This window comes from Copadichromis virginalis, linkage group LG17 (genome assembly GCF_057382275.1).
Source record: "Copadichromis virginalis isolate Kocher_CV1m ecotype Utaka linkage group LG17, C_Virginalis_male_GT1.1, whole genome shotgun sequence".
In the NCBI taxonomy this organism is placed as follows: Eukaryota; Metazoa; Chordata; class Actinopteri; order Cichliformes; family Cichlidae; genus Copadichromis; species Copadichromis virginalis.
In genome coordinates, this window is record NC_140634.1 from 30713538 (window position 1) to 30731090 (window position 17553).

Genomic DNA, 17553 nt, shown 5'->3' on the forward strand with positions numbered 1-17553 from the left:
TGTATTTTGTATCTTGTATTATGCCTTATTTAAGAGCTGTTGTGTACGTTTTGTGTTTGTACTGTTTTGTTGTTCTGTGTCTACTGTCGAGACACTGTCGTGTTAAAGGAAAATCTGCAATAAAAACAGTGATGGAAAAAAAATTCATAAGCACACACTGAATTTCTACCAGATGACTAGATAAAAGTTAGTATTCATGCTGCTATTAAACAGCCTGTTTAATAGCAACATTTTTGTCTTTCCTTCTGTCCCCAGACTAGTTTCAGAAACTGTCCACCTGATCCCAGATTTATCACTTGAGGCTCAAAACAACGTGATCCAATCCTCTGCTTCTGATCTGCAGCTGTCAGCCAATCGCAGCTTTGGATTTAGCAGGAAGCGATTGTTCGCATAATATCAGCATTGTTAGGGCCGTCTGGGCAGGAAAAATAAGAAAGGGGAAAACCAAAATGCTTTTCTTCACTAATCAGACGCACACACACTCGCATTTACGCTCGTCAGTGTGTGTGTGTGTGTGTGTGTGTATACAGGCCTGTAAACACACATACTTTGGCTAAACCCTTTTTTTGGACTATCTGCAACATCTAACAGATGAGAGATGTCTTTGAAAAAATCATCTTCAAATTTGTGATTACACATAGATCAATTATGGGCTGGATGAGTAAGCAATGTTAAAGGGTTGACACATGAAGGAAAGATTGATACCAGGCAGAGAGGAGTGGGATTAGGACAGCATGAGCAGGAGTGGTTGGAGATAAAAGAAAGAAAGAGTCAATCTAATCATAGAGCAACGACGCTTGGCTAAAAGGGGGGAAAAAACCAAGAACGTGTGAGAGGGAATAGAAAAACATGTCTCACTGTGCAAGTCATCTAACATCTGCCTGATGCATTTACTGTTCCCAACTAACCCCAATATACTTACACACACACACACACACACACTGTAAGCACAGTCTTTCTGTGAGCCTACAGTACACACATACATACAACCTGCTTCTAATTAAACCATACTATAATCACTAAACACACATACACACGCATTGTGTTTCACTCAGTGTGACATAACCACGGACACACACCCATTTGAGCAGTTGCTAAAGCTCTCAGATCCTTTCATTTTACAGAATGACTTTATTTAGAAGAGATTACCAAACACTTGAGCATCGTCTCCCTGTGTACACACACACACACACACACACACACACACACACACGCTGAAAGTCTGCTCACTAATACACTTGCTTCTCATTTTTTCTAAATAAACAGACTGCGAGGGAGAAAGGTCAGTAATTCTGAGCGCACAGTCAATGTGACTGTTTCGCATAACTAAACTGTTAGCACACGTATCCGGGTCTTTAAAGCTTTCCAGTGAGATTTATGTTTGTGTGATAAAATGCTTCACTCCCACGCTTGGAAGGTCTCTGTTTTAGTGACCTTCCGCGTGCACTATCTGACTCCCCACTCCTTGCTGATAACACAACATGACCTGAAATCCAGGCCAAGTGACACTTCAACCCTCCACTGAAATCAATACTAATGAAAGGCAGCGCAGCCTGACCGCACCGCTCTACATTATGTGAAACTGGTGTACACGCTCGCTCATTAACCGGAAGTTAATGTGTGTGGTAATGGAGACAGTATGAGGAAGTGCCAGCTTGTGCCTCTCTTCCTCTGCCTCTCACAGCTGGTTACTGACATATGACTGCGCCGGGGGATGGATGGAGGCAAGGCAAAAACAAAGCAAGAGGAAGACAGAGTCATGCAATGAGGATGAGTAACAAAATGATTCAAAGTGAGATTTCCTCTATGTCCACCCTCTATCATTCCCAGGTTATCTGACATCAGAGCTAAATAACTTTATCAGCTTAGGCATTTTTCCCACTTTTTCCCTTATAAAGCCAGCTGGCTGGGCTTTGGAGCTGTTGCATATCTGAAACACTGTATATAAAAGGTGGCCACTGCAATTTTACCTCCTTTTATTTCTGGAGCTCGTATTCTGAAGCCTCAAAGTTAGCATTTTTGGTCGCTGCCATCTTGTTTTTTTGAAGCAACCATATTTGAACCAGAGAGCATTTGCTAACTTTTTAGCTGATGCTAGCAAGCTTGGTTAAAAGAATGCATTTATAGACTGTAAAAATGCAACACACAGACAGATACCTACTACTTGAAAAAGCAGAGACTCCTAAATGTGTCCTTGGTTTAATCACCAACACTGCAGGTGGTAAACTCTCAAACATAGCCAAAATATAGCCTGACGATTTATCAGTGGGCCAATATTATCAGCCAAGAGACATTTTCTGTCTATGACTATTACCTATTAGCATCAGCATTTGCAATAACTAATACATTAAAATCTAAAAAGTAAAGAAGCGACTGGAAAACCACCGTTTAGCAATGTTATGCGTCTTGCTGTTGCACAGTTTTTCCACCAGAGGACACTCTTCAAAATCCCTGAATGCAAAACACATATTTTAACAACGTAAGTACAACCAGCAACTGATCAGGGCAGAGTCGAGCATGGCATAAACACGTAAATGTTTCGGGACGATGTCTGTTTATGTTTTTATTTCTCAAAAAAAAAAAAAAAAAAAAAAAAAAATCGGCCTGTTAAATCACAAAATATCAGTATCCAGAGCCGTCATACTGGTCAGGCCCTAGACAATAGGTCCACTTCAGTGAGTCACCTCAGCGGCTACGCCTGTTAATCAGAAATGCCACTCCCTTAATTTCAAGCTATAAAATTATCCAAATAGAATTTATATAACATATATTGTTCTCAAGTGGAAAATTAGCTATGAAGACCAAACCCAGTACTTGTACCTAGCTATAAATATGTTCATTTCATAGCTGGAATTGAGCATTTTAAAGAAGTCTGGGAATTGACTTGCTTTTAGGGCCAGCTTCAAATGGCCTTTCCAAGAACTGATATTTGACGCACGTCCTCATACTACATTTTTCAGTCACAGAGATTGCTGCTCCAGCTGATTTTGTTGCTATTACGTAAAAGTGTGCGTCAGGTTTTCACCTACTGTAACACAGGATACTAAAGTTCTCTTGTATGTGCTGCATTCCTGCAGTTTACAAGGCAAAAAACAAACTTGTTTGATCACAGTGACTGCTATAGATTCCAAAGTGGAAACACAACATGCACCTGTTTTACAATAAGATTTAGTAAAGAATAAGAGATTCATGAGTCGTGATATCATGACCATTAGCGGCTGATAAACACACAACCACAGGTGTGGTTTTAGGGAGGCTGGTGGTGATTTTCCACCCTGATTGTTACGCAGAAAGTGCTGCAGAAAGGTGGCTCTTAAAGAACTTAGACATCCATCTATCACAACAAAAACACAGGAAACATCCAGCAAGTTTCCATAATTAAACAGTCGAGCTCGTCTGCAGCCTAGCCAAATGAATAAGTTAGCAATCCCCAGAAGCATGCTGCAGTATGAGCTCACACCAGTACAGCCCAACTGCATGCACACAAAAACTCATGCAGAGCACAGACCAAACCTAACAGGCACATAAGCACTACTTTAATGCTAATAAGGAAAGGGAACTGTGTAAAGAGTTCGTAGCTGGTGTTTAAAACATTTATAAGAACACACTTGAAGTGAACCCACACTTTCTATCCCTTTATAATGTGTGTCTGTCCAATGCTGACTACTACAGTAACTCCAGAATCAATCAGCAGGGAGAAGCAGCCTCTGCTCAAGGCCTTGACACTGCTGCGGTTTGCTGTTTTGTCAGAGAAATATGAACCTTTGGAAAATCTAACCGCTACACCTCTGCTCTGCCGCCCTGAAGTTATCTAAGGATATTTTATCACGCTGTAAAATACTTTTGCTCTGTCTGATACATCATCAACTGAAAATATTTGCATGGAATAGTTTCCGAGAGCATCATGTGACCTTCGAAACGGTCCAATCAGGATTTCTGATTCGAGTTTGAAATAGGTCAAAATATTTGTTGGACAAGGTTTTTTTCATTTAATAAAAAATAAATCCTGGCAGTTGCTTGTGTAGGTGAAGCCTAGCAATGTTCATAAAGATAGGGAGAACGCTTTGCAGACATAATACTTTTTAAATGCCCGATGTCCTCTTCGCTCTGTCCTTTTACCTGCACATGGAAGTATTTCAGACCAACACCAGATTAAAATGGGTCAACAATAGTGCTCTGCCGTGCTAAAATCGGACACCCTGAAGCATATGTTGTTAGCCTCATTTTGTCAATGTCATGATAGTTCTGCTAATAAAAATCATGCAAGCGTGAATTTGTAATACAAAATAATGATATGAGAGATGTCAACAAACTGATGCGTAATCTCCATTTCTGCAAAAGCTGCCTGGACTCAGCAACTAGTCTCTATCTTAAGGCATTGATTGAATAACCATTTTTAAAGGACAGTTGCAAAGCCCCAAAGCATGCGTGTGTGTGTCTGTGTGGGAAGGGGGCTAATCCGCCTTGTGGTGCTGTTGAAGGTCTTTGAGAGTCTATGGTGCCCGAGCCTGAGGTCACACACCCTCTTCTCTCTTCAATTCATCCTCCGTTTCTATGTTCCTCTCCCCCTTCTTGATCATCCTCTCCTTTCATTTCCTTTGTCTTTTCTCTCCCACTATTTCCCCTCCTTCCTCCCCCGTGTTTTCAGTTTCTCCAGCTTCTCACAGGGGTCCCTCCACAATCACCTTCCACTTACTCAAACTCGACCCCCATTCGTCTAGCATCCCCTCCCCCACTCCCGTCTTCCAACCCACTTCCCTCCAAAAGTTCTCCAACTCCACCTATCAATCTTTCTGTTTAATATTTTAACCGATTTAAACCGCCTGTGCGCTCAACACCCTCTATCAGTTTGGTAGAGTACACTGCTTCGGTGGTCGAATGCTGAACCGGCTCTTCAAGATCCCTTGTGAAAGATCAGGCTGAACTTTGACTCGTACCCCTCCTCCCACCCTCAGCCTCTGGTCTTTCATACAACCCGTTTCTCTCTTCCGCTTATCCAGTTCGGGGTCATGGGCGGGGGGCTGGAAACTATCCCAGTTGCCATAGGGCGAGAGGCGGGGTACGTCCTGAACAGGTCGCGAGTCTATCACAGGGCTAACACAAAGACACAGGCCACCAATCGTGCTCACATTCACACCTACGACCAATTTGTAAAGTGTAGGGTTAGGAAAAGTAACAGCCAAATGTTCAACTTCTAACGAGCTGATAGCCATGGCTTATATTCATTAATAACAGTCGGCGTTCAAGTGAACAAGGTCAAGTGTGACTCTCCGGCTGGTGTATTTATAAGATGCTTTCTCTTCATGCTTTAAGAAGGAAATAAACTCGATAATCGCTCGCTGCGTCTGCTGTTTCCTCCTGCGTGGAGAGCTGCATATATGTAGCCGCTCTGTCCTGTCTGTGCCTTCACAATCAGCATCATAGCGGGTGATGCATAAATTAAGTGCAACATTAAATTGCAAGAAATCCGGCCGCTCCTAGGTCATAGCTGCCGGGTCTAGTTCATGAGTCACTGAGATACAAACAAAGTCCAAAACTTACAATTAGTTTTCTTACCAAGACTACATGAGCTTATTATGATCTGTAGCTTTAAGTAACCCAAGTTCAAACTGATCACAAGAATTCCTTTCATTCCAGGACGCCTACAGGAGCCTCTTCTTTCCCATCCATCTTCCAACAGACACTCTGATAAGGCACCTTAGCTACTGGATGACCTTCTTCCTCTCCACCCCCCTCTAGCTATTCATCAAACGCTTAACCCTTTAAGACCTACCATAGAACCAAGTCCGCCAGAGCTTATATTATATTTTTACCTGCTGTGGAGCCATTTTTGGGAGCATTTAAAGTTGCTATACATCAATACAACCATTATAGCCCAGATTTTAATAATATGTATTCATTAAGTGCATAGTAATTACATAAATTGCAAAAAAGTGCAATAAACTACAAAAAAATTGAAAATCGTTTTTGATTTTTTAACAATATTTGTAGTTAGAGAAATTTAAGAGTCTTATCCCTCAAAACTGTAAATACAAAAAAGTTGCACAAAATAGTTTCCTACCACAGGAAATTTATTTTGAGTGTCTTCATAGTTTTATTTTTGAAATACACCAATTTTTATACACTGCAGGAAAAACGAAAATAAATATTATACTGCAAATTTGCAAAAAAGCAGCATATGCATCAAAATAAACTATTTCCAGCAGTGCAATATGAGTCCTAAGCATCCCAGAAACGACACAGAAAGTCATAAAGTCAAAGATAACTTTTAAAAAGAGCAGTATAGGCCCTGAGGCCCTGATCGCAAAAAAGACTACATTTCCGCGAAAATGACGTCACTTCCGGTTTCGGGCAGGTAATGGCGGAAATGCAAAAGTTCGCGCTGACGTCTATTCCAACGTAGGAAGTGTTTTGAACAGCTGATCAGATCGGTAAAGCGTGTTTCTGGAATATTATGTTTTTGTTCCTGCAAGCGCTTTTTATGCAGTTTTTGCAAAGCTTTATGTGGAAGGAAACCGTGACCTAGGACAAGCTGATGGCATCAGATGTAAGTACAACTCCTCCGGTTTCATATGCAAAAAAATTTTTTGCGCTAGCTTACGTGGTTGCAGTGCTACTGGGATTTAAAAATAGTTACGCATAACAGAGCGTTCCCGCTCCGATCGGCTCTAAAGGGTTAAGCAAAGTACCAGCTCCATCTCCCTTCTCATCTCCCGTTCTGCTTCCATGTAACTACAAATTTCTCTGGACACAAATATGATCCTGTTTTGGGATCCAAAGCCAGGAATTTGAAAGACACACACCTTCAACTCTTAAGCAAGCAAACACAAACACACACGTGCATCGCACTAACATATGCATACTGCAGTGACAAGTGGGTGCGGATGGCAAGGGGGACATACTCACGTCACACAGAGATATTTCCACGCTAAAAACTGACAAGTTCCAGATGATGCCAACTCCCACAGATCTCCAGTTGCCATGCCCACCCAGTGAGTGAATGTGATTGGTTCTAGTGTGTGTGTGTCTGCATGTGTGTATGTGTGCGTGTAATTCTACTCCCACCTTTCTGCCACATGTCAGCAGTTGCTCAGTCACAGACACACAGTGATACCAGATTACAGCCTCTTATGTAGAAGAGTACTTGCCTTTGCATGCATATAACTCAATCACCACAGTCCTTCAATACTCTTATATAACACACGCACGGAATATAATGCATGAACGACATTTTGCATTCCAGTAATTCAGGATATATATTACATAAATGTCAGCAAGTTTATTCTGATCATTTAGCAAACTAACCAAGCAATAGTTTTAAAAATCCAATCTCAACTCAGAGACGGAGACCTCCAAGACACAAAGAACTGTCAAGAATCCCCAAGTTTCTCCGTTTCGACAAGTAGTAGAGTTAGAGACGGCAATAAAGACAAGCATGTGTGACAGAAAAAGCTCAACAAAGGCTAGACGTTTGTTTTCCGATAAACACACCGCCGTTTCCTAGATGCAGGGCATCAGGCAAAGCTGATTTTAGCTCCTGGGATTCAGGAAGACTCGTGGAGCATCTTGTGATGGAGATGACAGAAAAACAAGCACATGCTTCCCACAGGAAATAAGCACACGCTGAGAAACATAAACACCAGCGGTTTAGCAGAGAAAACATTCAACTGCACAGTGTGACCTCAGTCTTTTTAAGGTTCTATAAAATTAAAAAAAAAATCAGTATCCATGCCTTATATCAGTGTTAAATGTCTAAATATGACAAACACTTTGCAGAAAAACATGAAATATACATTTATAAGCCGAAAAAGTTGTTTTTGTGGCACAGTATAAAATGCTTCATCACAGCAAGCAGTTCCACGTGAGTCCATGTCACTGTTTTCCTCCTCCGCTGAAACCTCGGCTCAGTCAGTGTGCTAAACGTCATATGACCGCCCGAGACTGTTGTTCTACATCTCCAACTGCTCACCGCACCTCCGTCTCTCTGCCTGCTCATCGACAAGAAGTGAAAGCTGAAAGACTTTGTCCTTTTCCTTCGATGCTGCACAACCTTTCACCAACCGATACACTTTTTGCCTACACGTCTCCTGTTCACACCTCGCCCCGTGACAGACAAATACTCAATAAAGAAGTTGCATCAGTGCACCACAATGAAGCAACAGCATCCTGTGGTGCGCTGCAATCCATCCTGTCAAAAGTTGGCCAATAGTTTTATGTGTCTACTTTGAATACTTTTCAAATGTTGAGACAGGATACCGCATCTCTGATACTGCAGATATCATGCAGGTGTCATTATCTGATTTGACACCGTCATCAGGAAGTCGACCCCACTTGCATTTTGGCCTATATTGCTTAGTATCCTCTTCCGCTTTCATTTATACATGCGGTGGTGGTGATGTGACGCACCACAGCATCCGCTCACTCGCAGCTGAAAGTCAACCGTCACTACCAGAGACCCACGACACACGTATAATGAAAATACACATGCATGAGTAAGAGAAAACGAAGAGCCTGAGCGCCAGCTTGACACTTTGTTCCATCTGTGATGCAGTGCCCCAGTAAACACTGAATAACATTTTAAGCCATTTTCACACGCGAACTTTGGAAGATTGTCCAGGTTACTGCACTGGTATATCTTAATATATCTAATAATATAAAACTATATAACTGTGATGTCTTAAAATGGTAAATGAACTGGTACTTATATAGTGCATTTCTACTCAATTTGAGCAATCATAGCACTTTCTTACTACAATCCTCATTCATACACAAGAGACATACAAGTGCTTTTAAACACTTGTTTTCTATCCTACGTTCTGTAGAAATCCACTGTCAGAGGTGCACATGAGAACGTATATGTCCCACCTAGTCAATACAGAGATTTTAATCTTTAAACTGTCATCTCCCTAGTGCAAAGTGTTTCTTGCTGCCTCTATTTAGACAGATCCGTTGCCAAGCAGAATACTTCTAGTAGTTCTAATCGCAGACCCTAGCAATACTCTCTGTGTTCATGCAGTTACAATCCAAAGGATGCATCCAGGGCAACTTAGGGTTCAGCATCTTGTCCAAGGATACTTGGACATCCAACCTGGAGGACCAAAGGGTCGAACCGCCGGTTTAAAAACCGGCAGATCTCTGATCTGACTACAGTAGGTGGGACATTTGCGTTCTCATGTGCACCTCTGACAGGTGATGTCTACAGAAGTCAGAGTTGCAGCTGATGAGAGACAATAGCTTTAGAACAATACAACTTTGGCCTAAGGAGGTGCTAAATGTCCAGGCCAGCACTATAAAAATTTTTATAACCAGTCAGCTAAATAATTTCAAGCAGTGCAGTCCCTTGAGTGACAGCTCGTGCTGCATTAAATCAGTCCAAGAAGCAGTGGATTTTTAACGACTGACTTACAGTTAGAATCCATTATTCATGAAAACAATTACTGGAGGATCTTCATTACGTCTTCTGCTGCTTGGGCTACAAATACTATGACCACTGTGATAACAGCGTACCTCAACACTCAGATCCACATGCAGTGAAACTTAAACTAAAAACCACACAAGCAGAAAATGTGCGCTCAAACTCACAGCAAATGTCCATTTACCAAAGTCACAGTCGCTGCCTTAAATAGCACACGGACCTCTGATGGATTTTGTTGTAAACAGTTCCCATTTAATCCGCACTGGTACATCAGTCCCAGTCAGACTGATCTCCTTTCGTGCACAATTACACAGAAAGTCTCTGCCTAAACAGGAAGACTATATCTTCCTGTCAAGGTAATAAGCAAGAGGCACAAATAGAAAGGGTAAAATTCAGCACCTGGATGGCAACTTTTTGAGACTTTGGCAAATAAACAGGAAATGACAGCACAGTTTTAACAGCGTAACCTTACCTGTAGCTCACACCATGCCACTTCCACTGTTGTCTCAGTGTCCAAACCCTTGTAGACAGTCTTAAAAGACCCTCTCCCGATCTCAATGTCAAACTTCAGGAAGCGTCCATCTGGTGAAGTTCCTACAGCTTTTGTTTCAGCCTCCTCTATGTCCTCTTGCTCCCGTTCCCTCTGCTCTGCCCGTGCTTTCGCGAGCCCCTTCTCCTCCTCCGTCTCCCTGTCTTTCTCCTCGGTTGGACTACTGATGCTTCCCTCATACACATTTCCTACTGCTTTTCCATCTTTGGCCACCTGTTCCTGAAGCCCTCTGGGACGCAATACGATGTCAGGCTGTTTGGCTACTGTTTTATTGGCAACATCCAATACTGTCGAGCTGGGCTCTGTTACTGCCCCATCTGCACTATGTTCAACACTGCTACTGGTAGGAACAGCAATCGTGCACACATCCAAATCTCCCTCGGCATTTTGTAGATCCCCCTCTTCGACTGCCCCACCATGCCCAAATGAAGGCTGAAGGGTACTGCTCTGCAGATAGGAACCTCTTTGGGACTCCTCACCTTCATAATCCTGTCCTCCAAGGTTTAAAAGCTGCGGAGAGAAGATGATGGGAGTCCCTTCACAGTCTGGGGGTGATGTGAGTAACACAGCTGCTTTGCTGGGCAGATCCAAAGCTGTGGCATTCGAGTCACAAATGACACTCCGGCGGAAGAAACGGTGCTCGGCCGTTTTAGAGTCTCTATCCATTGTGTGGCGCCGACGTTGGACCTCCGGCTCTCCAAGAAGCTTCTCCACGACATGCGTGTCTGAACTGGCAGAGCCGTTCACATTCTTGTGGGGGGTCTGGGGTGATGGGCAGGGGGACGGAGAAGAAACGGGGGGAAGAGGAGCAATGAATTTCACTGCTTTGCTGCTGCTATTTTCTTCAGACATTCTTTCAAAAAAAAAGCTCAAACTGTAAAAGAGCAAATCTTTATGTAAAGACTTTTATGTAACTTATTCCTGTAAACTCTGAGCGCAGATCTCAACCTCCTAGTTCATTAACCTTTGATCAAACCGCAAGAAAAGGAAAGTTAATGTGCAATAGAACAAAAAACAAAATCGACTGAATGCAGCAATCCTTGATGTCTTTTGTATTTTTTGCTTTCCTCTTTGCAATGTTTTAAATTAACAACCCACAGTTTCTACAAGGCCCTTTCGTGGAGGGCTCAGGGAAGCCCCAGGTGAGTGGAAGGGGCTTTCTCTTAAAAACTGGGGAGGGAAGGGATGAAAGGCAGTCAACAGAGGAGGGGTGCAAGCACTGCAGTGAGACGATAACCGTCAAATCAACACGTAACTCCATCCTGCTGCCAACAACCAGACTGGGATGACCGCAACATGGAATGACTGGAGATCGATTAGACCAGTATGGCCTCTTAAAAGATGACAGAAGATGCCTGGACTCCAAAGTTTGATTTTTAGGTCTGGGGATGTCTCTGTAAGACCAGGCTGAAGCCTCCTCAGCTGCCTGAACTTCCAAGAGAGGTTGCTGGCCTCTATTGTAAGGCCAGATTGATGGCTAGGTAGGCCTAGGCCTGGCCTAGCCTGGCCCAGCTTGGTCTGCTTCTGTCCTTGTCCCTGGAAATAAAAAGAGAAAACTATGAAGTGAAACTGTTTTATTTATAGGTATGAGTATACATGTCAGAATTCAACATACCTGGCTGCCTGTCAAAGTAGCTGATAAGAACACACAAGCCGTCAGATATTTTTTAATTGCATTTTATTGCAGGAATTTGAAAGCAATTTCAAAACCTTGACTTTTTTCTCTCCTTTCTTAAACCGGGACTATCCGGCTGATTTCTATCTGGATATCTTTTTATTCTCTGACTCAGACAGGAGTCCAAAAAAATCCTCATCCGTGTAGCAACTTTGCGCGACTAAAATTATCATCATTTAACTTATAGTAGACCTTTGCACACCCTTTAATTCATCATGTCTGACACAAGCCATCGAAGCTCATCTTTTGTTTCCAAGGTCACCCACACTCTGTGCTCTATGGAAACTGTGGGCCAGATATCTAACAGCGACACCTCAGGTCCCAAAGACCAAGTCAACAGAGGACAAGCGATGGGCGTACTAGACTGGACTGACAACGTCAGAAGAGGAAACAAGGCAGCCAAATGGTGCCGTAGGCTTGGGCACACTGTAATCTGTATTATTCCCAGGCAAGAAAGTAAAGATGAGTCACTTATTTTGTTATTGTTCTTGTTATGAACTGCCTGGTTAATAAAATGAGAGCGAATAAAGAACTGGGTTTAAACTGGTGAGTGAATGTTCACGGTACTTCACCCACTGTCAGGAGTCATTAGTTCAGAAAAGACTTAAAACACTCGGTCAGGCTTTGGTTTGATATTTTTTCAGTGAAATAAATTTGCCTTTGCTCAGCACAATTTTTTTTTTAAATCTCTAATTTAAGCATGTTAACCAGATGGAGATCTGCATCCCACACCAGTCTCTCCCTCCCAGCTGCCCCTCCATAGTTAAAGCTGTGATGTAGCAGAGACTGTGCCTAATTGCTCCATGTTCCAAATTTAGCCCAAGTCAGCACAGCCTGACTGACCCCGAGGTTAGACTGCTCGGTAGCAATTCAGCAGATTAACATGAGAGATGAGGGGCACTCAGTGACACAGACAGAACTACTTCACAGAAATGCATATCTGAGGACAGTGCACAATATATTACTATGCATTTTGTGTTAGAGGAAATGTAATAACTAATTACTACGTTCAGAACTTGCAAGTCGGCTCGCGTAACGTCCTACAGACGCCTTCTACTCGGTGATCACAGTGGCACCGGCTCAGAGAACGAGCAGCTGCTTTCATGTGTGATGTTAGAAACAATTCACTGTAAACGTATTCAAGCTTCAAAACAAACCAAAGCAAGTTTTCACAAGTTTGACACTGATGTGCAAAGAAGAACGCAGAGGATGGTCCCAGTTTGTGGCCATTAAATTTACATATGCGCTATTCTTCAGAAGACATTTTTAAGCCACAATTGTGTTTCATTTAGTCCCAGAAACTATTTTTTATCATCTCAATTTAGGGAAACGGTTAAAAGACAACCGCTGAGAAGGTTATAGTACGGATGCACCTGAAAGCTATGACCTTACTGCTTATTTGAACCCTTTCTAATATTGAAATCTGCACCGTACACCTATGTTTGGTGCTCCATTACATGCATAACGACACAAATCTTTAAGCAAATGTTTAAATTTCCATGAAATAATACCACAGATTATTAAGCCTTACACACATTCTGCCCTAAGAGAAGCCCTTTACTCAGACGAGTTAGGTTCCAGTCTGGGAGCGAATGAAACGATCTTTGAAAGTGTAGCACCTCTGTTGGACAGCTGTCTGAAACGATGGCTGCACTGATACTGTTGTGACAATTAACTCAAAATATGAATTACTGCTGGTAGGAAAAAACAAACATGAAGTTGTGCCTATGTCAAGAAGCTCCTATCAGCTATGTTACAACAGATGCCCTTCCTGATACAACCCCAAAGGAATTTGTGTCTCCTCCCAAGACTGGACTGGGGACTGAATGTGTAACCCACTACACGATGGAGTCACTGCAGGTGTGTCTATAGATCACTGCTGTGATTTCATAACAGCTGACGGAAGCATAAATAAAGACTTTTAACAGTCAGAAAAAGGTCAATACAGTCAGACTTAAACTTCAGTGTTTGCAATAAGTACTGTGGATTACTGCATCACTGGTGTCCCCCAAGTACCAATTTGAAGTGTCCCTTTAATAACCCGATGCTTTTATATTTGCGTTTCTATTGCACCACTGCTAAAAAAAAATGTGTAAAGTATGTATACAATGTTAATTTATATTCAATATAAGCAAATCTGGTCTAATAGGAAGAAGATTTCTTTTTAACTTTGAAATTACAAGCTCAGGTTAAAAAAATGCCTCAAAGAAGGCGCAACAAGAAAGATTATTACTTCTTATTATTAAATGAGTGTCAGCTTGTGGAGAAAACATGGCATATCATGGCTAAGACATCCATGGGCCCTAAAACGGACTGATTCCTGGTCCACGAGCCACATGTTTGATACCACTTGCCTAAGCAAAACTCTATGATCTAAACTTATTTTTCAAGTAGAATGATAAGGGCAGCATTAAAACAGGTAGAAGCAGCAACATTATTATTGATATATAAAGGCTTTGTTATCACATCATCAGTAAAGGAACTCCAGCGGTTACGAGCGGATCATAAAAGCCTGATGTGTGCACATGAGCAAATAAACCTTGGCTGGCTTTCGCTCAGTGGTCTTTATATTGCTATGGTATGATGTATGACAACAGCAGTGCTGCACTCGTGAGAAGCCTTGCCACTGAGCAGAGTGGAAATGCAGTGAGCTTAATTAAAGCTGCAGAGCAACCCCGTGCAGCTTCACTGCTGCCTGTTGAGGAACTCCAGAAAACGAGGCTGTGTCGACAAGTTTGTCTACAGGCAAAAACAAAGACGCGAGCAACGACTCTGCAGAAAGCATTGCGATGCAAAAACAAAGGCGAAGCATTACCTATGACATCGGTGTGGTCTGTGCTGTTGCCGCAGAAATGTGAAGGGGGGAAAAACTTGATTAGGGAGCCTTTTACTCCTCTGCAGAGGGTCTGCTCTACACACAGCACAAGTGTCAGTGTGGTGCGTCACATTAAAGCCACAGTTGGTTGAGGGAAAACACTAAATAAGAGCGATTTGTACAAAACACAACAAATATCCCTCAAATTAAAAAGGTCCAATCAGTGACGAGACGAGCGGTGCGTGCAGAGAGCCCCAAGCCGACAGACAGACACCTCCCACAGGACAGAGATGACAAGTTCGCCCGCTGCTGTCGCGGAGGCTGTGGTACTACTTTTCTCTCCGTATTGTCTGTGTAAGGCTTCCAAAAACAAAAAAAACGATAACAGCCTCACTTAAAGGTAACGTATCCCGACCCGTGTCGGCACCCGGTCCGCTCGTGCCGCCTCCGCGTCGCTCCTCCGGGCTCGTACGATGCTATAAATCCGCTGCGGTCCACAGTGATTCCCCGTTTTCAAGCCATCAGACAGCGGATCCGTCTGCTCTGGGATCTTCTCCAGCGATGACTCGTCAAAGCAACTGCTGGGCTTTCACGCAGCACAGCCGCATCAATTCACTGCTGCGAGCGAGGATGCTGGAGCTGTATAAGGCCGCTTTTCAAAATAAAATAAATTACACCTCATAAACTCACAAACTTCCTATATCCCTCCTGCAAGCGTGTTCAGTCGTGAAAGGGCTGTTGTCGAGTACAAACTCATGCAATGCAGCCCCCACCAGAGTCTGTTTTCTTCAGGTACTTGAAGCATATATGTTGAAGTGATGGAGATCCAGCTGTGCCCCTTCGTGGATCTACTGGAGCAGCTTCAGCAATAGTAAGTACTGTAAGCTCTCAAGCTCTCAGTGTCATTCTAATAGAAAAGCTATCATATAATGTAGGATGTATTATTCAGTCATTAGAAATAAGAAACACGTGTTAATTATTTTATAATGTAGGGAGAAATGGATCCGAAATTGATTTGACTTTTTTTCGTTTTTAAGTTAATAGTTGACTAATAATTAATAATTGTCTGTATTGAAAAGTAAGCAAAGACAGTTTCTGTTTTAGGCTCATTTTTTGTTCATTGTCAAGCAAACAGAAAAGGTTATTCAGCAGACGCTTCGATCTTATTTTGACAACTCAAGCCGGAAATGGTTTTATTTCCTGCTGAGGTAATTTACAACGGCTACCGGAGGCAAACCCGTGCATAATGACCCACCAGACAGCAGCAGTGTGAACCAACACGCGCCGCTCATCGTGTTTTTATTTCATTTGTTTTTAACACGTGCTTTGCCATTTTTTATTTAGACCGATAATTGTTGAGGCTGTTCAATGACGCCCCCACCATCTTTTCCTAAATATTGACTAATTTACCCTGAAAGAAAGAGGCTTTCACTTCAGCAGCAGGCCCACTCTATGCTCACGTTTTCTTTAATTTTTTTTAAAACAAAATTTCACTTCACTAATTTGGAAACACACTTCACGCTTGCTGCTTCCTCCAGATTGTCATGCAAATGTTATTTTACTAAAGCAACTGTTTTGAAAATGCCACACACAAAAATCTGATTGTGGATTGTGAAAACTGCTGACTAATTTTCACAGTCATCACCAACAGCTTTCATCTGAACTTAAAGTTTCCACGGTGAACAGCAGGATGTGTGTCGCTCTGTGCTCTGTGTCGCTGGTACAGGAAAATCAGCTGGTAAAGAGTTGAAAAGGATGTGTTCACGCCTGTGACTTCTACCTGTGTTTGTTACTGGAAGCAGTGGCAAGGCTACAGCAAAAAGTGAGCCATTAACTTGTTTTTGTTTTTGGAGTTTTCACATGGCCACCTGTAGCTTAATGTGCCAGCGAAACAGGAACGAGTGTCTCAACGCAGATCAATTTTTTTCAAGCCTGGTCTTCGTTCCTGGTGCGTGTGTGTGAGGTGGTGTTCCTTTGCCTGTGTGTGCATGCTGCACATTTTTATCCTGCACTTTCCTTTAGGCAAAGAAAGAATTATGAGGTTGTAAAAACAGGTTAGCCAAGTACAGACTAAAGCAGATAAAGTATACAAAAGCACTCCTGAATGCAGGAAGTGTCTGTAAAAATACAGCCTGTGACACTCAAAATGCAAAATGTGTCTTCATAGGAGAACATATTTTGTTCCACAAAGTTACAGGCCACAACAAAGGCATCTGCAGTTCCTGTGAAGTGACAATGCTGCCCATCGATAAACATTAAACATTTCTATAAGCTCAGGTAGCATCCTGACCCCACTGTGCTGTAGCGTGCAGCTAATCTCATTTAAAGGAGCAGTTGGGCATGTATGCATATTTGCTTTCTTGCAGTGAGTTGGCTGAGCCGTCAAGCAAGCCTAATTAAAGCTTAATATCCTAATGTGTGCATCCTAATATATTACATCCCAGAGTATGTTATTATAACTTGAGGCACACAGAGAGTTTATGGAGAACATGCATGTCTGCTTTCCCCCTACACAACAGGCTGAACAGGCTTAATGTCACTTTTCCTTTTTATTACTATCTGACTGGTGTTGGCGAATATGGATGACATTCTGCTAAAATTTGAATTTGTGGAAATTGCAAGAAGAGAAGAAAAGCTTCACATAAATATTTAATGTATAGTCATGAGAGAGTTCTCAGTTATCTCAGATTTAGTCAAGGAAATCAGTAAGCATATCACAAAATGTCAAAATAGTCTTTTCACCTTTAACTATCATGTCTCTAATTCCAGGACAGTTGTTTATGCTTTTCAAGCATAACCTGGAGAGAACTGAAAGCTTCTCCTTTTTTTACCATTGCAGTCATTTCACAGGAAGTCACTTTGGTTTGCATTGTAAAACCTGGAATCCAGTTTGCCTGGAATCCATTATCTAAAGAATTAGACTCATTTGAAACTCTTTAATTGTTGTTCAGAGTGCAGGCAGTCGCAGGAGAGCTACAGTCATGGAACAAAGAAAGCACAAAGAAAGCACAAACTCTGTCAATTCTAAGGTTTTACATATCAGGACATAACAAAAACAAATCTGGTCCTCAGCAGGTCTTAAAATTAAGTTACTATAA

At 42.2% G+C, this 17553-nt stretch overlaps 1 protein-coding gene across 11 annotated transcripts in view; it reads right to left on the reverse strand.

Annotated features, from left to right (window-relative positions):
• Positions 1-15059, reverse strand: part of wnk1b (WNK lysine deficient protein kinase 1b) — a 101301-nt gene extending 86242 nt beyond the window's left edge. For all 11 annotated transcript variants that reach the window (XM_085436625.1, XM_085436616.1, XM_085436622.1 and 8 more), the window contains exons 1-2: positions 14456-15059; positions 9888-11501 (exon numbers count right to left, since the gene is read on the reverse strand). In XM_085436625.1, coding sequence (XP_085292751.1) covers positions 9888-10817 — 930 coding nt within the window. In that variant the 5' untranslated portion in view covers positions 10818-11501; positions 14456-15059. The remainder of the gene's footprint in view (positions 1-9887; positions 11502-14455) is intronic.
• Between the last annotated feature and the right edge of the window lie 2494 nt (positions 15060-17553).